The 21,078-nt window shown below is 41.7% G+C and overlaps 1 protein-coding gene across 3 annotated transcripts in view; it reads right to left on the bottom strand.

The window, feature by feature from the left end:
• The window catches only part of sdk1a (sidekick cell adhesion molecule 1a), a 1,556,037-nt gene that overhangs the window by 753,687 nt on the left and 781,272 nt on the right, over window positions 1–21,078 (bottom strand). For all 3 annotated transcript variants that reach the window (XM_039774120.1, XM_039774121.1, XM_039774122.1), the window contains exon 3: window positions 16,900–17,059. In XM_039774120.1, the coding sequence (XP_039630054.1) occupies window positions 16,900–17,059 (160 nt within the window). The remainder of the gene's footprint in view (window positions 1–16,899; window positions 17,060–21,078) is intronic.

Raw genomic sequence — 21,078 nt, 5'->3', positions numbered from 1 at the left:
TCTCATCAGCATCTTGTGGTGTGTGATTGAGATGCTGCGCCGACAGAGCCATTTAAGTACGGGCCGGCACAGGAAGATGGGGGAGACAAACAAGAGAGAAACGGAGGCAATGCGAGAGTGCAGTATTGGGGTGGAGAGAGAACAAGCCAGCTGCTAATGTGGGAAAAGGCAGCGCGTTCAGTGGTTCCGCGATGAAGCGAAGGATAGGCACTCTAGAGGTGGATCACCCCCACTGATTGTACAGCAGTTTGGGAGCAATCCAGGTGGTGCCCTTTTCAGGGATCCGAGGAACAACTGTGTGAGCGAGAAGGATGACAAGAGGACAACTGACCCAGAGTGTTCTGGCAGCCAATACAGGGGTCGGGATTGAGAAGACCACAACTACTAAAGTCTCCGCCAGCTGAGTGAGCAATGGGTGAGCGGGGGAGACTAAGAAGGAGTTGTATTCGGCTCGTTTGACGCAGTGACTGTTGGTTTTTATGCTTGTATTTAGCTTTGTTTTTAATCACCTGGTATTCCACTGTTTTAAGGATTATTTATTTATTATGAATATTGGATGAACTGCACTTTTTGAACACTTGTTTTGAATTGTTTTTAACAAAAGCACTTGGACACTTTGGAGTGTTTTGTCCCCATCTGCCACGCTCATCCGGTTATTTTATTCATGGTGTCGGGTTCAAGAGGCCCCCAAATATAGAAGAGGGAGCAGTGAGCTGGACCAGCACTGTTACAAGTAACATGAACAAATCTGGGTAACACATTTTTGTAAATTTAATTAATTTAAGGTACTTGCTGTTCACCACTGTTTATTCACATACTGTAGATATTCAGTCCATCTCCTGCCTTTTCCATTTTTGTTTGATCATATTAGATGAAACTCATCCAGAATTAAAGTAGCATCTGAAATAAGAAGTTTAAGTCAGTTCTCTACGAGTACACAAAATCCCACAACGTGGCGTGATATGCCATGAGATGTGTCAGTTCATCCAACTTATTTAAAAACCTATCGAACATTCCTCATTATAATGGAGGCAGGCCAGTACTGAAACCTTTCCACCTTACTTTTATCCTCACTCTGGATCTTCAGCCCATCCATCCCCTGACAAGAGAGCTCTTTATATTTAATATATGCCGCTTTATGTTCCTCAGAGTCTCTTACACTCTCAGATGTTGTAGACGTAAGGGAGTCGTCAGATCCTTTACTCCTACCTCTCAAGTTTGGAGCTTGTCAGAAAGGCAGATTACACATCCATCCCATTCTGCTTTCTGGCTCTTGTTTGACTGCCACTTCTTCCCCAATCTGAAGGGCTACCTCCATGGGATGCGCAATAACAATAATGAAAATTTCTGGTGTGAAACAAAATGAAGGAGATCAAGGGGTAATGCAGTTATTTAGGGGAAATATAGTTATTGGATATGAAGTGTTTTTGTATGCGTTTTTCATTAAAATATAGTATTCATCTTAGAAGTAGCAGGAAGAGACTTCTGCAAACATGTTAGGAAACCAGATGAAGGTTGGGCGAGAAACAAAGAGATAGAATCTTCTAGGTGGTGAAGAAACAAGTTGGCAACTGTAATCCATAAAAGAAACTGAAGAAATATTCAGAAGGACAAGAATGTTGTGAAATGAGACTTTTATTTAGGTGTATAAGCTAATGAAACAATCCGAGTAAAGGTCAGATGTTGTGCAAGCATTAATTCAGCACTGTTGTCTATAAATATGGGACTCTGACTTTGTTCGGGGACTATCCCTTAACCGACTGCTGTGATGGGGTGTTTCCCTCTCCATAAAGAGAAATTAAAGATTCAAGACAAGCTTCCTCCTGCCTGATTTCAGACTTATAAATGTATTTCTTCCCACACCAGTCAGTTACAGAACCGACAAAATATGTTGATTGGCAGAAAAAACTTCATGGACATTATATTAGGGATTAAGTTCAAGCTAAAGTTTGTTTGAGTTTACTGGCATTTCACGTAAGAAGTCAGACCCCAAAGATTTTGAGGACTTCTTGCATGTGGAAGAGTTTGGGAGAATGCTTTGATTACATTGCATTACTGTACCTACCACACAACAAACCACCTGGATTGTTACACGAGTGCTGCTGTGCTGGAAGAGTGTGAAGTTTTTTTTACATGGACTGGAGTGCCAATCCTGCTATCAACCTCTGCAAGTTGGAGGACCTTCTTACAGGGCTGGGTGCAGGTTAACGTTATACCCAGGATGAAGCAAATGCAGGTTAATGGCCTTGCTCAAGGGCCCAGCACTTTTACGGGATTCGAACCGTTAACTTTCCAATTGCCTTTGCAGATCCTTAGCCTCAGAGCCACCACTCTGTCCATACCAGGAAATAACAGTACCTCTGTACGTCTACCTCATATTCATTTATTTATCTCAAATCTAAACAAATCCAAGCCAGCTGCTGATATGCAGATTGTGTCCTTACCACTTCGGTGGTGCACATCACTTGTGCATTTCTATGTCTTTCAGAATAGCAGTTCACCTGCTCTCTCTGTACCTCTCACCACCTTCTATAATGGCCCCTGGCACTACTTTGTTTCTATTGTTTAGCCTAAACCATCTCCTGAATGAAGTCTCATATTGCTTTGTTGTGAGTGAGTGGCCACTTACAAGCCATATTTGGATCATTTTGGAGGCAATGTTAAAGTCAATGTGAGAAGAGGCGGATGTCCATACAATGTCCAGAGGATCCCCCCGTCTTAAGAGCCCTGATTTGCATTGAAAGAGGGAGGCACTGCCTGCCGGCCTTTAACCATATTGACTTAAGCTCCAATGTCTCCCAAGTGGGATTCCTTGGTGCCATCTACAGTAGCAGGTTCCAAACCAAAAAAAATACGATAAGGTGCCCTAAATTTTCCAACCTTGCTCTTCTTACTCTAGCATCTCCATTACAAGTTATCTAAAAGACAACAGAAGAGTTGCAGTTGAGAAATCACCCAACCATTTCCTGACGCTCTGTGATCCTACTGCTGGGCTGTGATATTTAAAAGCGCCTTCATCTGAATTATTTGCATGTTCTCCACCATTGAAAAAGAATATAAAAGAGAAAACAAATGTGGTCCCTGAAGCTAACAAGTGCTAAAGAAATCCACAAATGAGGACTGCAGAGGTCGCCAGTGCTGAACTAAAAGCTTGTGCCTATAGTGACCGTGAAATCCGTCTCTCCTTTAGTTCAGCATCACTGGCCTTGCAATGTAGCTCTCAGAAATTCCACACCTTCCAATCATAAGACAAAATCCACGAGAATCCAGTATTGATTCTGGAAAATAATGAAATATCACCACCAAATGTACTTAACCTCAAACTGCACATATGAAAAATTGCTCTTTACTCTAGTGTATCCCACGATTCATGTGCTGAAGATGACAGGGACAGCAAATGCATCAATTTCCACAAAGGAAGGCTTTTTGGGGGCTAAGCGCTCTCAGCTTCTGCTGCAGTTGAGTACGTCTGAGGGGCCAGCGAAACAGTTTCATCAGCTGGGCCACAGCCACAGAGCATTTCTAGAGTTACGAGGTTGATTCTTAGGAAGAAATCGAGATCAGGCAAACCATTTCTGTATTCTTGTGTGTTTATTTTAATGATATTAGAAAAAGTGCTTCTGAACCATGCATATTAAGTGAAAATAATGCACATTTTGCAAAGTTTTACTGCAGTATGTCTGGGTTTACTTTCTTCAGAAAACAGAATGATTTAACTGCAGTACTGCATGGCTTGAAAAGTCTTAGGCTGGCGGTCAACAATTGAGGCAGAGTTTAGAGGTACCAATAGCGGGCGTAGCAGCACCCCAAACACCCAGACACAGCTAAATCACACAGGCAAGGCTTCAGATAACCGGTATTTTTATTGCACAAAGTACCTTTTACAGGTTCTTCTGTCAGACTCTTCAGTTCCAGTCCCAGTCCTTTTCCTTTCTTCTTCTCCTCCACCCCCCTCCAAGCATGCCTTGTCCACTACCTCCCGAACCCAACTCCCTTGGTGAGGTCAAGTGGCTGCTCTTCTACACAAAAGCAGTGCCACAAGATTGCCACCCTGAGACACTTCTGGGTCAGACAGAACCTCTCTGAGACATGGGGGGCCTGCCGCCAGCAGCTCCCCCTAGCAGTATCTGGGGAACCCAACAGGCCTGCCCACCAAAACTCCAATGCATCCCTACAGGTGTCCAAATTTATTGGACCTGCTTGCAGGGCTGGTTGCAGGTTAACATCTTACCCAGGGCAGAGCAATTGCAGGTTTTGGGCCTTGATCAAGGCAAGGGCAAGGGCAAGTCACTTCTGGCATTTACAGGATATGAACCAGAAACCTTCCAATTGCTGTCACAGATTCCTAGCCTCACAGCCACCAGTCTGCTTATACCAGGAAATAACAGTAAGGATATATAAAAATAGACTTCAAATCACTCTGTGGACTCAGTTTAAATTATCTTTGGTCTTAACTTCATCAATTGTCAGATTATTACTTTTTTGCATCCATCCATCCATTCATTTTCTACTGCTTATCCAGGTCCGGGTCACAATGGTAGCAGTCTAAGCACAGATGCCCAGATGTCTCTTTTCTCAACTACCTGACGCTGCTGTAATCCGCCTGTTGATCTACTGCTCCCTTCTTCCCTTACTTGTGAATAAGATGCTGAGATACTTAAACTCCTTCGCTTGAGGCAGCACCTCCTCCTTACCAACCTGGAGAGGGCACATCATCCTTTTCCAACTGAGAACCAAAACCTCAGACTTGGAGGTGCTGGTCCTCATCTCAACTACTTCATACCAGGCCACAAACCCAACTGTGCACCTGAGGCCTGATGAAGCCAACGGGGCCACATCAACTGCAAAAAACAGAGGTGCAATCCCGAGGTCACCAAACTGGACCACCTCCACTCCCTGGCTGCACCCAGAAGTTCTGTCCAGAAAAATCTTTAACAGGATTAGTGACAGTGCAGCCCTGGTGCAGTCCCACACCCCATGGGAACAAATATAGCATCCTTAGTGATACATTTTTTCTCAAAATAAACATGGAAAACGCATTGCATTTTTTGGATGAAAAATTACATATATTTAAATGCAACCTTTCTACCATAAAACATGCAAAGTTCAAAGTCAGAAGTGTGGAAAGTATAATACAAATACAAATAATAATAATAATGAATAATAATAATACAAATAATTCTAATACCGTATATACTGTCAATGTGTTGTTTGTGTGGTATACCTTGAAGCACGGTGAAATACACAATCCAACATCACAGTTGTAACAATAGTAGTGTGATTCCTTGCAGATTTTCTTTCCAGACTGATCAGCTTTTGAACAGCACACTGCACATGTGTGATTGACACGATCGTCATGTTCGGATTCATCAGAATCACTTTCAATTTCACTGTCCGTTTCAATTTCACTGCCTGAAGACAGATTCACTTTGTCATCACTGCTCGTATCACTGTCAAGGGCGTACAAAACACCTGGGCTGCTGAAAAACGTTTCTTACGAGACGCCATTATGAGACTAGGAGAAGACGTGTCTGCACTGTTGCCTGGGTAAAACTCGGGCCTGTCATTAATGTAAGAAACGCCTATATTGATTCCCGAGCAACGCTCAGCACTAATGCTGTTGGCACTTTTACAGCCCGAGTAATCCATTGGTCTAACACAAGACGTGTCTATACAGTTGCCCTCGGGACTAACACTAAGGAGGTTAACGTACTGCTGGTAATGTGAACCAAGCTCTTGCTCTGGCTGTACAGGGACTGAATTGTTCAAAATACCAGGCCCAGTACCCCATACTCCTGAAGCAACTCCCACAGGAGACCAGGAGGGACACAGTTGTAAGCCATTTCCAAGTCCACAAATCACACGCAGATGGGTTGTTCATGCTTTCCTGAATCCTCCAGAATTCTCTTGAGAGTAAAGAGCTGATCGATGGCTCCACAAATGGGATGAAATTGGATCTGTTCCTAATAATTCAGAGGTCTGACCAAACAAATGGTCCCAAATTTCAAGCACCCTGCAACCATGAGGTTGGGAGCTTACGCTGATTATAGCACATTGCTGCACCCACCACCCGGATTGGGACCTGAGTGCAGCCGTGCAATGGGTGACACCTTAGTACCACACTGGAACATTGTGAGTTTTTTTTTACAGTGGCTGCAGTAACAATCCTACCACCAACCCCCAAGTTTTCCTGTAAATTGGAGGAACGGCTTGCAGATTAACGTCATACCCAGGATGAAGATTTCCAGGTTAAGGGCCATGCTCATGGGCCAAGCAGATTAGAATCACTTCTGGCATTTGTGGGATTTGAAATGGCCACCTTCCAATTGCCGGCACAGATCCCTAGCCTCAGAGCTACCACTCCGCCCATACCGGGAAGTGACGGTACCTCTGTACGTGTACTTCATATTTGTTTATTTATGTCAAATCTAAACTAAGCTCCTGATATGCAGATTGTGTCCTTACCACCTCAGTCACTTTGGAGGACACTGTGCACATCACTTGTACATTTCTCTGTCTTTCAGAATGGCAGCTCACCTGCTCCCATTTGTTGAGAGTGAGTGGCCACTTATAAGCCATATTGTGTTTTGGAGGTAACCCTTAAATTGAAATTATGGAATTTTTACAGAATTTACATGAAATCAGGGCTGGCACGTACAGTACTCTGTACTATGTTATAAGAATTCCACTAGCTACTACAGGGGAAGAGACTGTGAGGGAGGCCAAAGCAGAAGTGGATGGACAAAGTGAAAGAAAATCCAAAAGAAATGGGATGGACTGGGGAGAAGGTGCAGGACCGAGCTGTTTGGATATGGTTGATCATGCATATCAACCAACAAAGAAGAAGAAGAGAAGAAGAAGAAGAAGAAGGTATTTCACTAGGCATAGGATTTTTGTGTGCCACAATATACGCTGGCAGCAAACACAACTCATATCTGAGTGAGTGTGGCATTAGTGAATTTTCTTTTAATTGCCCATGTCAGTGGGATTTGGAATGACATAGCAGTAAGACTAGCATGACATTGTGACCCTCCTTTGTAGCTTTTATTTTGTTTTCTATCCTCAGTAATCCATAACAAAAAAAATATGACATAAAATAACTTTCTGAAACCCCATTTAATTTAATTTGAGTTCACAGGCAGCATTTCTGGATGAGGAGCTAGTCAATCACAGGGCCTGATAGAAATATCACAATAAAATAAGCAGCGAGTATAATTTTATAGAGCACAGCCTGGTAAAGAGTCCATACGGTATCCCATAATAAGTGGAATGATGGGTTACTTGTCCGTTCGATTCTTATACAATACAGTAACCACATTGGATGTCAGAATTCACGGGTGAATAAAAACTATACCAAACTTCGGATCTCCTAATGCAGCAGTCATGGTTGACTGTCCAAAGACCGAAGATGCACTCACTCCACTAATAGTCGTTTCTTTCAACTCACTTGCCCTCTGAATTGATACGTTCTCTATTCAGTTTCCTGATCCACTACCCCTGGTAATGCAGAGCAATAAGACCATGACCTCTGAGGTCCTTTCTTTACTTGCTGACATTTTTATGTTGCAGGCTGAAGACTGAATGTCACGGTGGTGTTCTGAGCTTAGACCATTTAATGAAAAGTGTGGCATTTCTGCTGCTTTAACGTTTATTTACAAAAAGAAGAAATGAATCTTGACTGGAAATGGCAAGTATTACTTGAGTTTGTATCAGAAACATGATTAATAATTATTTCCATTATTTATGGATATTATTGGGCTTGAAATGTCAGCACAGAGCAAGCCTGCTTGGGCAAAATTCATTCCTCCTTCTCCATTATGTCCCTATATAATTCACTTTTTTTTAGAAAACTCTTTATTTTCCCTATTACATTATATGTACAAATGCTAATCCCACTCATAATTACATTCAGAGACATGAAGTGTTTAAAATAATGAAGGTATGAAGAAAGCAAAGAGACAAAGATAAAGATTTAAGAAGTCCACCCTACAGTATATAATGTAAGTAGCAGCCAAAACAAAGGACTGAGTCAAACATCGACTGAATAATAGAGTGAAGGCTTAGGTTTTTATAGGTGAAGGACAGGAAGGGGTGGGATCTCAGGAGGAAGTGAGGTCTGCAGGAGGGTGTGATGTAGCAGCGGAAGTGGGCTGAGAACTGGGTTTTTCTTCTGGTGGTCTTTGGAAGACAGTGAAAAGGCATTAGTACCGTTCATCAACCCCTAGCTCCGCATCTTACTCCCAGTTAAGCACTTGGACTGCCTCCCATGCACACGTTTGTGACAAAGGGAATTTGTACATTGGATTGAGATTTTTACTTTAAAATGAGTCCAACAAGAACACGGGGACACAGTTGGGAACTTGTTAAAGGTAAAATTTGCATAAACATGAGGACATTTTCTTCATACAAAGAAGCGATAGACACTTGAAATAAGTTACCAAATAGTGTGGTAGACAGTGGGACTTTAGGGACCTTCAAAACTCGACTTAATCTTATTTTGGACGAAATAAGTGCATAGGACTGGCGAGCTTTGTTGGGCCGATTTCTCGTCTAGATTGTGCTAATGTTCCAACACTTGTCTATCTATAATTGTTGACAGTGACTTGTGAAGAACTTAGTCTTCCAATGCAAAGACTTAAAGCAGCAGAAAGTAACAGTGGTGCTCTGGTGACCTTTGTGCTTGTCGATGCATCTCTTATTTCTATTAATTCCTTTGTTATTTCTACAGTGCTCTCTGAAAGTATTCAGTTGTCAGAAAGACATTGATTGATTCACTAGGATTTGAGTTTGGCAAACTAAATCAAAAGGCCAAACAAACTTGTTTTCCCTTAAGGAATAGTAAAAAAAAAAAAAAAAGAACATTCATTCATGGGTTCTTTCCTTTATATAAGAAAAGTTGAGGCGTCATTGATATGCAGTCCAAGATGAAATATCCTGTTGCTAATGTGGTTTCACAAGCGGCACTTCTGAGTGTGAAGTTACGTGCTTCACTATCCTGTTTCTGATGTTAGAAGCAGGAGTTAGTTTTATGAGCTCCTTTGGAGATGGAAATCTACATTCAAGTGCCTCAGACAAAAAGCGACTTTGGGGGTGAGTGGTGGTGGAGGTTTAGTTTCATGAGCTCTGGAAAGACGAAAGAGACAAGTCATTCGTTAGACTCTGTGGGACATCCTGAGGGTTTGCGGGATGCCCTCGAAGTTGCTGGATATCATGAGTGCCCTGTACAATGGTACTATAAGTGCTGTGCAGAGTGAAAGTAGAACCTCTGTGTTTTTCCCAGTTGATTCGGGGATCATCAGGGGTGTGTTCTACTCCTGCTCTGTTCAATGCACGAATGGACTGGGTGTTGGGCGAGGTCGTGGGGTCCAGCGTCTGTGGGGCATTTGTTGGTGAAGAAAGATTCACGGATCTTGACTTTGCTAATGATGCTCTGATCTTCGTGGAGTCAATGGAGGCTCTGATCGGGGTGCTCGAGAGACTGAGTGAGAAGCCTGAGTTTCTGGGCTTGCGAGTGTCCTGGATAAAAACCAAGGTCCAGGCCTTTAATGACCTCTTAGGCACAGCCATCAACAGTGTGTCTGTCTGTGGAGAGAGTGTTGACCTTGTCGAGAGGTTTACTTACCTTTCATGTCTTTGGTGAATCTTTCTATGAAGTCAGTAGACAGATTTGGAGAGCATGGGGAGTCATGAGGTTGCTGGAAAGGGGTGTGTGGAGCTCATGATATCTATGCAAAAGGATGAAGGTCCAAGTCTTTAGATTCCTGGTGCTTCCTGTCTTGCTATATGCTTGTGGGACATGGACGCTATCCAGTGACCTGAGATGTAGACTGGACTTCTTTGGAACTGTGTCTCTCCGGAAAATCCTTGGGTACCGTTGGTTTGACTTTGTGTCGAATGAGCGGTTGCTCATGGACTCCCGAATGAGGCACATTACCTGCATTGTGATGGAGAGTCAGTTACGGCACTACAGCCATGTGTCGCGTTATCCCGAGGGTGATGCAGCTCGTAGGATCCTCATTATTGGGGACCCGAGTGGCTGGACCAGCCCAAGGGGGCGACCATATAACACCTGGCTGCGGCAGATAGAGGGTCATTTCCAAAGGGTGGGACTGGACCGCGTGTCTGCCTGGGGGATTGCCAACCAGGATCTGAACTGTTTTGTCATGTGGTGGGTGCATGCTCCCCAACCTGACTTGACTTGACTTGAAAGATGAAACAACAGGATTTAAATTATGTGCAAAGTTGTTTTGGGGCTTTTATAAAGTCAACAAAAGAGCTTATCAAAGAGGGAAGTCAAACCAAGAATGTACCGAGTCACTGTCGAGACTAAGCAATACAAGACAAGAATAATAAAACACATATTGGACGTGTTGCTGATCTTTGTCTGCTTACAAATCTAGGGGATGATCCAGGTTAGGTGGTGTGAATTGCCACACTCTGTTTGCTTTCGTTTATGGCACTAGCTCTTTGAATATTTTTTAAAGATTAGAACTTATTAAGCTTGATTTCCAGTTTGCACATTTGTTCTATTCTGATTCCAGGGGCTGGGAAACGACTGACTTTCTTTTACAGATAGGTCAAGTAGAGTGGAAGGAGAGATGCACCCAACGGGAAAACAACCATGAAAGTCATACCTGGGTGAAGTCTGAAGGAGCTACTGATCAGAAGTGCAAGTGTATTGCAACTTTGAACTGTATATTCCCAAAGGTTGGTACGTGTAAGAACAGGCAAACAAAATTAGTGACAGAGGTTTGACATATATCACTGGGACTATTGGGAAAGGAATTTGTCATTAGAAAAGGGGATTTATATTTTAAGGAGACACTGCTCCAGAGCCTTTTCCTGATAAAACAACCTCACATGTCAGATTGAAGGTGAAGGTACAGACTGTCACACACATGCATATGGGAGGCAGCTAAAGGGCTCAGAAGATGGTAATTCCCAGTCAGACCAGGGGGTGGCAGAGTGCACTAATCCTTTCTCTTATCTCCCCGCAGAACAAATGCAGGCAATTCCGCCTGGCTTTCAAGATGGCGTCACTTTCAGTTCTGCCCCAGAAAATGTCACTTCCAGGCCAACAGAAAAGCCCACCTCCTAATGATATAATTTCTATATCTCAAGAAGCAGCACCCCGATGACCTACTTCCCGGGTCTGGTTCCAAGATCTCTCCTCTTACTGCTTTTCAAATATATATCCACCATGTGTCCTAACCTGTTCAGTTGTGTTGTGGACTCCTGTCTGTAAAGACCTTTGCATCAACCTTTTTTTTGCAAATCAGCAGACAAACTATGTTGTGTCTGTGGGTACGGGGAAGACGTAGCCCACAGACGAAGAAAAATAAAAAGTTTATTTATGTTATGTGTGCCTCACGGTGTCAGTCTGTGTTGGGTCGGCGCTCATATAGTGCCTTTCTTACCTTTCTTACACTAATATTAAGAAAATGTCGTTAGGGACATCAATGTGCAGAGTGACACATGCAAATTTCATGTTTTTCTTTTTATTTACGTATAACAATGTTTTGTGACATTCACATGCTTAACATATAAAACATACATTACTCTTGTATTATCTTTTATATATTTGTGATTTATAATTCATATTTAATATACTGAACAATACTTAGAAAATCAATTCAGTTATTTGAATTCAGTTCTGTTTCCTGGCATTCCAATTCAATTCCAATCCCATTTCCCTTCAGCTGCATGCTACTTTAATTCCAGTTCCAATTGCCGAAAGTGAATTGGAATTAACCATGCATTCTCAACCCAATTCATGAATGGCACCAACCCTGAATTACATTTCAAAATATACAGTACAAGCATGATGGACAATGAAAAATAGCTTAGAAAAAGCTGGTAATACCAACAGTCTAACTGAACTTGACCAACTCAGTCATGAAAAGCTTCCTCGATGATGGCCTGGAAGAGTCACAAATCACTTCACACTTTTATATCCTTTACCTGTGACTATGGTCTGTCACAGGGAAATGGCACTGGCTCTGTTTATTCTGTTTCAGACTGAGGCTCCATGCATGGACTAATACACACTGACCAGAGAGTGCAATCCATCTGAAATCAATCCTGCACTTAGAATGGCTCAAATTACAACCTGACATAAGCCATCCAACTTAACTGCTCACCCTAATTCCAGCGCAATTATTTTCTTAAAAGCAATTACACCCAAGTGACAGCTAAGAAAAAAAGCTTGTTGCCCATGATCTAGAATGCTCCCTTAACTAGCACTGTAATTGGAATTCTGACAGGAAGAGATCTGAATTTTCTGATGCAAAAACTTAAATAAACTTGATACAGGCTCAGTGAAAGATTATAAGTTAATTAAAAAAAACAACACACACACACACACACATATATATATATATATACATAAACTGCTCAACTTTGAAAATACATCAGATCTCAATGGGAAAAATAAATAAAATCCTGCTGGATATCTCTACTGACATAGACTGGGTAATGTGCTAGGAGTGAACGGATGCCACATCGTTTAATGTAAATGAAAATTATCAAACTACAGAGGACGAAAATCAAGGTGAAAAAATGATGCTGCAGGCTAATTCATTTTGCCGATATTTCTTGGCAGCAACTCCAAATCATGCACATAGTTTGTATGGCCCCCACATGCTTGTATGCATACCTGATAACATCAGGGTATGCTCCTAATGAGACAACAGATGATGTCCTGGGGTATCTCCTCCCAGATCTGAACTCAGGGCATCACTGAGCTCCTGGGCAGTCTGAGGTGCAACTTGGCAGCGTCGGATGGACTGAAACATAAGGTCCCAGAGGTGTTCTATTAGATTTAGGTCAGGCAAGTGTGGGGGCCAGTCAATGGTATCAATTCCTTCATTCTCCAGGAACTGCCTGGATACTCTCTCCATAAGAGGTCGGGCATTGTCGTGCACCAGGAGGAACTTAGCACCCACTGCACCAGCATAAGATCTGACAATGGGTCCAAGGATTTCATCCCGATACCTAATGGCAGTCTAGGTGCTGTTGTCTAGCCTGTAGAGGTCTGTGTGTCTCTCCATATATATGCATCTCCATACCATCACTGACCCACCACCAAACCGGTCATGCTGAATGATGTTACAGACAGCATAACGTTCTTCCATGGCTTCTTCAGACCTTTTCACATCTGTCACGTGTGCTCAGGGTGAACCTGCTGTCATCTGTGAAAAGCACAGGGTGCCACTGGTTGACCTGCCAATTCTGGTATTCAATGGCAAAAGTCAATCAAGCTCCACGGTGCTGGGCAGTGAGCACAGGACCCACTAAAGGATGTTGGGCCCTCAGGCCACCTTCATGAAGTCTATTTCTGATTGTTTAGTCAGAGATATTCACACCAGTGTCCTGCTGGAGGTCATTTTGTAGGGCTCCTTCAGTGCTCTTCCTGTTCCTCCATGCCCAAAGGAGCAGATACTGGTCCTGCTGATGGGTTAAGAACCTTCTATGGCACTGTTCAGCTCTGATAGAGTAACTGCCTGTCTCCTGGAATCTCCTCCATGCCCTTGAGACTGTGCTTGGAGACACAGCAAACCTTCTGGCAATGGTATGTTTTGATGTGCCATCCTGGAGAAGTTGGACTACCTGAGCAACCTCTGTAGGGTCCAGGTATCGCCTCATAATACCAGTAGTGACACTGACTGTAGCCAAATGCAAAACTAGTGAAAAAACAGATAGGAGGGAAAAATGTATATATATATATATATATATATATATATATATATATATATATATATATATATATATATATATATATATATATACTGTATATATATGGTTAAAGGAACTGGGTGTACATGATTATTATTATGATGATTATATGATATAAATATGTTTATGCAATTATGAAAAAAATGATACTCTCAATGGATCGCATTCTATAGGAAGTATTCAATTCAGCTTGATGAAAGCTCATAACCAACAGGTCCATAGCGAGGCATCCAGACGTAAAGCATCAAAGTGGAAAAAAAAGGCGAGTGCCTGTCCTGAAGCTTTAGATCGAGGCAGCTCACAAGGTGCCTCTGAAAGAGTGTGTGTGTGTGTGTGTGTTTACTCCTGAGAGGGCCCATGCAAGTGTGAGAGTGTAACCAGTTGGAGAGAGCAGTGCGAGCAGAGAGTTTAGTGTTATATCGCTAATAAACAAGAATTAAACATCAGCCTGTGAAAGCCAAACAAACAACCACCTGACCATAAAGAGGCTCCAAGATGGCAAATGTTAAACTTTACCTGGACGTTTGGTCAGCACAAGTGTAGCTGAAAGCAGAAAGCAGGAGGAAAGGAAAGAGGAATTACAAGCATGGCACATCTCCCTGCCTACAGAAAAGATGTAAAACGTGTGCCCACATCTACAATACAGACTGTATAATTTTACCAAACTCCCGACTTGAACATCACATAAAGGGATCATTTTCCTGCAGATCATCTAATGTGGTTTACCTAATTCTCTGCATGAAATGTCCTGAGACACTGCACTCTATGTGGGAGAAACTGGACAAACACTCCGCCAGAGAATGAATTAACACAGATTCCACATTAAACGTGGCAACACAGATGTTCCTGTAGCGGCCCACTTCCACAGCCATGGACACTGTGAGAGGGACTTTAAAGTCACAGTGCTTATGGGCAACTTCAAAACGCAGCAAGAGAGAAAAGAATGGGAAGTTAAACTCATGTTAAAATTTAATACATTACAACATGGCTTGAACAGAGACAAGAGTTTTATAGCCAGATATGAAGACTGTTTACATCTCTCAGACTGACACAGACAACCTGACTACAGATCTGCATTGTTTTGAAAAACTCATCACAAACTTCAAAGGACTTTATTGGACAGTTATCTTATCTAAAGATCTTGACCATACATTGTTCTTCTATCTCCTGTTAAATTAATCTTAGCCTGAATTAACCTATTAATTTTTTTACATTTAAGAGTTTTCATTTAAAAATTTACCAATGTTGTTTCTTGTCTTAGTGTGTGGATATAAACACAGGAAACTTCAGTTTCTATATTACATTTTGCCTGAAGAAGGGGCCTGAGTTGCCTCGAAAGCTTGCATACTGTAATCTTTTTAGTTAGCCAATAAAAGGTGTCATTTTGCTTGGCTTTTCTCTATAAGCATGGAATTAAGAAAGAGACACAACTTTGGTAAGAACAAGTTACACAAAAAAGGGGCGCCATGGCACCAGCTCAGGCATGTTGGCACAGTTCAAGGGCATTTCATATTCTGTCTCTATTATTACTTTAAATTGTGTGTGTACAGATGAGGCATACATGTTCACAAGTAAAAAGCGAGGCTTCAGAGGACAGTCCTTTAAAGTGATGAAGAGTGACCCCGTCACTTGTTTTACACAGTACAGGCCAACATTAGCAGCTCTTCCATGTTTGGAAATATTCCTTAAAGGAGGTAAGCACCAAACCTTGAACTAAAGTTTTCATTTTGTAATATGCTTCATACTCAGACAATCATTAATCAAAATGCCAACTATTTTTGACTGATTGTTGACAAGGCAGGTCATTGAGATACGTATGCAAATATAGGTGTGAACAATAGCCGTGCCAGAATACTGGTGATATTTCAGCACTCTGCATACACATGCAGATATAAAATGATACAAAGTCTACAGTGTTCTCCATAATTATTTTTTAATTGCATTAAATGATTTGACGAGCATGGTAATGCCCTCATTAGGACTGCTGCCTTGTAATCTCAGAGACCTCGGCTAGAATCACAGTCCATTCACTATGCAGAATCCGCTTGATATTCCCTTTAGTTGTTGTTCTGGGACTCCATTTCCTCTCCGTTTAGATAAATAGATAGAAATGAAAGGTGCTATATGACAAATATATTATTTATTACAGAAGCACCGTACAGACAGATATGAAAGGTGGTATATACAATTTAAATAGACAGAAAAAACTTGCGGTTTTAGATACATATGAAAAAGCTAAGTACAAAATGCACTATACAATAGAGGTGGAGAGATATGAAAGAAACTAAATAGATAGATAAGAAAGGCACTATATCATCAACAGATAGATAGATAGATAGATAGATAGATAGATAGATAGATAGATAGATAGATAGATAGATAGATAGATAGATAGATAGATAGATAGATATGACAGGCACTTTTTAAAGTGGCATCTCCCGGCAGCTCTGGGTGATTGGGGAGTGGCGTTTCTTGCACCCACTGCTGCCACAATAAGTTCTGAAAACGTAAAACAGTACACAGCACTAAGCAAAATGGATGGGTGACAATGAAGGATTTACTGTGCCCTGGCCACCTGTGTGCTAATAAGACTATAAATGAACATTGAGTTATTTGCATTACTGATTTGCATTACTGATGTTGCACTGTGGAGCATAAAGACATGTAATGAATATGTAAATATATAAATATACTAATATCATAATGCATTTTCAAAGCATCAAAAGTGAAGATTCATTCACATATTGTTCTTAGTCTCCTGTTGACAGAACCCCCTGTGCAAATCTTTTGCATCTTTTTTTAACAGAAGTGTACCACTAATGGGCCAATTTTAACAGCTTCCTTGCTGTTAATTAATAATAGCACATATAATGTTTTAATGTAATTGAACTATGCAAATATTATTTACAGCCAAAGTAATACAACTTGCTTAGGGAGCCCTGCAGCATCTCTCTAGCCATTCACACACACACACCTCATTCAGAATCCCTTCAGAGATGCCCACATAGCTGTCCATTTTAAGTATTAATAGTTTTGTACAGGTAAGCATCACTACTGTGTCAGATCCTCCTAAGAATACAAACAGTTTAAAGCAATAGTGCCGAAGTTAGCATCATAAATTTTAACTAGCAAAGGTCAACATCTTTTGGGAAAGTTGAAAATTACTTGTATTCCGGGGAGAACGTGGTGATTTCGGTGTCATTCAAGATCCACTTAAACTCCAAGGGCCAGCTGCCCTCTGCCAGACAGGTCAGTACTAAGCGGTTTCCTTCGAGATGAATCTGAGGAGGACCTGGTTCTGTTTTAAATGATGGGGCGACATCATCTGCAAGAAAGAAAGAAACAGAAGAAAGGCTTTAAGTCACTTCTGGTTTGGGTCTTGCAGTTCACTGCATAAACTAAAATTGGGTTTCAGTCTTTGGAGAAAACTAAATTAGATATGTGAGGAGAATGGGCTCTTCACATATTCCGTGTCTTTAATGCAAGAGTAGAAGATTATAAATCATACATCAGCACATATTATACATATGTCCATCGACTGCACACGCAATACATATGGGTAAAAAATGTAGGTCCACTTAATTGAAATTCTTCTCTTACATCCACCCAGAACACCATAAAAATCATTTCTCTTCATGAAGATACAAAAAAACCAATGTAACCAGACATGGGTGACCTCTTCTTAGTTGGGGCGACCCATTCTTAAGTTTAGGGTTAGGTTTAGGGTAGGGGATAGAAGTCCAAAGATAACTGCACTGGTACACAAATCCCACAAAATAATGTTTTACTTAAAGGTACATGCACCCTCTTCAATTAAATAGATATAAACACTCTAAAACCCCCTTCCACTGGTTAGGCTTAGGCGTTAGGGTAGGGGATATGAGCCCGAAGGCAAAAACGCATTGGTACACTTCGTGCAGATATAAAAAATAAATTTATCTCATAGGGTTTTTTTGGGGGGTTTTTTTGACAAGAAGGGTGGAACTGTTTGAGCTTGAATTTAAGTTCTGGGAATTAAATATTCCTTTTGTTTTCTTATATTCTACAATTGTCTTTCCCTTCTGAAAAAATAGCAAGAATGTGTAAACATGGGTGGGAAAGAGTTAAAGATTTCTTCCTGCCCTGCTCTTTTCTAATGCACTTCCAAGGCAGGAATAATCCACCCACAAATCAAACCCAAATCAATTGTACCATAAACAGTGTGGCCCACAGAATACAAATGATCCCACGTGTACCAGTAAAGTGACAATGAAATTTATTAAGCCATCATATTCAAAGCCATCAATCAGGCCAGAGTCCAGCTGCGGAAGGATTGGAAATCTCACTGTGAATGGAGCAATCAGCCAGTGCAGGACCTCTTATTATCCGTACCTTCTCGACAGTGGATTTCCCAGGGCGAGTAACCTCTGTGTCAGAGACACTAATCTTCCTTTCAAAACTTAACTCTCTATCAAAGGTGGTTTTACCCTAAACCAAAATATCCCACCCTTCAGCTTCCTGGCACAATATCTGTAATAGTGCACTGTAGTCATTCTTTTCTCTGTCATCATTTATCTCACAAACTAGGAATGAAAAGAAGAAAAGAGGTGAAATTAAATTTCTGCAACCCACAATTCCCCTCCACATCCCAACCCTCAACACTTACTGTCGGATTGATGGCTACTAATCTAACTGGGAGGAGAGGGGTAAAAATGGCTGCACAGAAATTTATTTTATTTGCTTGTACTTTAGATTATTCTGGTTATGCTCGCCAGATGCCAGAAATCCAATCTAAATCTCTACTACGCCTTTCTAATAATAAATTTAATCTATTTGGCACTGTACTGTAGGGGCCTCTGAAAGAATAGTTATACATTTCATCTGAAATTGTCGACAGAAGGAACTATCTTTATTAAGTAGTGAGCAAACTTCGCAAGTGTCTTGAATGTGTCATGGTGAATACTTTAATGGCTTAGCAAGACGTTTCTTGTTGGTACATCTATTTATTTAGTCCTAAACCAGAAAGGTAATTGCACTTTAATGCAATCCATAATCTCAGGCCAATTTTCCATTATTAACAGACTACTGAAATGATTAATTTTTACTGTAATTAGACAGTTACAAATATAATAAGCCATGATTGAAGCACAATAAAGAGCTATTGAAGAGTTGGTAGGATAATTTTCATGGCTCTGATGTTTGCTAAGACCTGAGGGATTCAAAAGACCATTAAGGCAAGAACTTGCCCTGCTACAATCCTAGAAGGGTGGCTTTCCTCAGCACCAGAGGTACACTAGTCACTAAATGCTCACAGAAATTAAAATAATAATTAAAAAAAATTACCTGTGAACCAGTACCACAATCCTGAATCCTATATGTATATATATATATATAAGAGAACGACTTCACAGGTGCCAGGCAGGGCCATCCGCACTCACACGCCAGCCTCCGTTTGAGTCGCTCTACCTCTTGCCACGTGTTGGAGCGTACCTTGCCTCTGCTTTGCTAGCGATACCTGTTTGTTCAGCAGACATTACCATCTATAAACTGTTAAAGAGTAACATTTGACGTTACCTACTCATTGGCAGAGATATCACAGCCATTGATCTTCTCCCCACATGGGGGACACTCTCCCGTCGGGGCTGAACATGATCAGATACAGTGGAAACATTTGACGTTGAAGTATACCTACCTTGGCCAGAGATACCTTGTCATCTTTTTACATTTTTGGCAAAGAGATCACAGCTACATTCTTGCCCCTGACAGCAAAACCAAAAATATTATACATCAAGAGGCCCTCTGATGCGAAAGCTATCAATATAAATTTTTCTCAATAGGAATGATTACAATTTTTTTTTTTTTTAATTGATTTTTAAAGTTTGTCCTGTTTCACTATTACGCGGGCGGAGCCGCAGTCCGAGGTCCTCCTTGGACCTCGTCCCATCGTCATCCCCGGAATCGACACCCTTCGGCCAGCAATACGCCCCTGCATGGTCTCCCCCTACTAGGTAGGCACATGGAATAGTGCAACACCACTCCCAGGGCAATATCTCCTTGAGTCTGGTACCTACCTCCTGGATCCCGTCTTCTGGAGGTCGCATCCTTTGCCTGGCCATTTCCTCAGGCATGCCGATCCTTTTGCTAATGATGGGCTTTTTCGGATTGCCCGCTGTCTTCAGGCCGCACCTGGCTGTCTTCCTTCCCATCGGGGAAAGTGGTGCTTCCGCGGACCTTCAGTGGATTGTAGACTGAGCCACTTGCTGCAGTGCATGTGTACATGCCACATCATGTGCGCACCTTCGCCTGCTGTGCTGGGCTGTCTACAAAATTATTAGTTGCATGTGGTCTTTGGGTCAAAAAAAACCCAAGGACTCCCTAGCAGTTTTACTCTTTTAATGAACTTGCAGAGGCGTCAGCTAAGTAGGCCAGGACAGTTCACATCTTGTCTGAGATGGACATGTAGTCGAGTGCAGCTGTGGCACAAACTGAGCAGGACTGGCTGGAAGCTGTCTCAGGCAAAGATATGGTAGCTGGTTGTTTGAATGTACAACATGCATGTACCACAAAGCTGAGTTTGTCTGCTTGGACTGAATGAGAAGTAATGTGCATGCAAGCGTCGAAAAAATTTAAAAGTGAATGCATACGTCATGTCACCAAGTGCAAGTCACACTTGTATAAGCTTCTACATGTTCGGTAGAAATCACAACAACTCCCGTGGCTGTGGTTGACAGTGAGTGGTCAGTTGTTGTTCTGTTGTGTTTAGATCCTTGCCTGTCTGACTAGGTCTTCTAACAGTCTTGCATGCATTATCTCCTGGGCTGTTTTCCAACTCACAAAAATCCTACGCCATCACTAAACTACCCATAACAACTTGCACTTCTGCATGCTCCTCATTATGTCACGTTCTTCTATGGACCTTATCCTTGGCTCCACCGCCAACTCATCTCAGTTCTCATTCCCTATTACCGATATCAGCTGGCTATTTCATCTGAAGCTTATGGGGTGGGACCTCCAATTCATGAGCTTCAGCTTATTATTCAGATTTGTAGTTGTAATCTTCTGATTTGGACCTTTTTCTGTGTTTTTCAGTCTTCGTTTTGGGTCAAGTTAATTAAGTGCCTTTCTCCTTGCTTATTCAGCATTTGGAGTTATTTTTTCTTTTTTTTTGTTTAGCCTTTAGCTAGCTTCTCTTAGCTTCCCTTGTTCTTTGATTTCCATTTATTAGTGACTAGCCATTCCCCGCGGCTTCGCCTGCGTATTCATGAAACAGGACAGTGAGGAGGGCCCAGCCCGACTCCCTACTCATGATGTCACTTTTCCCCCACCCCTCTGCCCGCAGCCCCTGTTTCGGATTATCGGATTAAC

Source organism: Polypterus senegalus, chromosome 13 (assembly GCF_016835505.1).
Source record: "Polypterus senegalus isolate Bchr_013 chromosome 13, ASM1683550v1, whole genome shotgun sequence".
Taxonomy (NCBI): domain Eukaryota; kingdom Metazoa; phylum Chordata; class Cladistia; order Polypteriformes; family Polypteridae; genus Polypterus; species Polypterus senegalus.
This window is presented reverse-complemented; position numbering and strand designations above follow the sequence as displayed.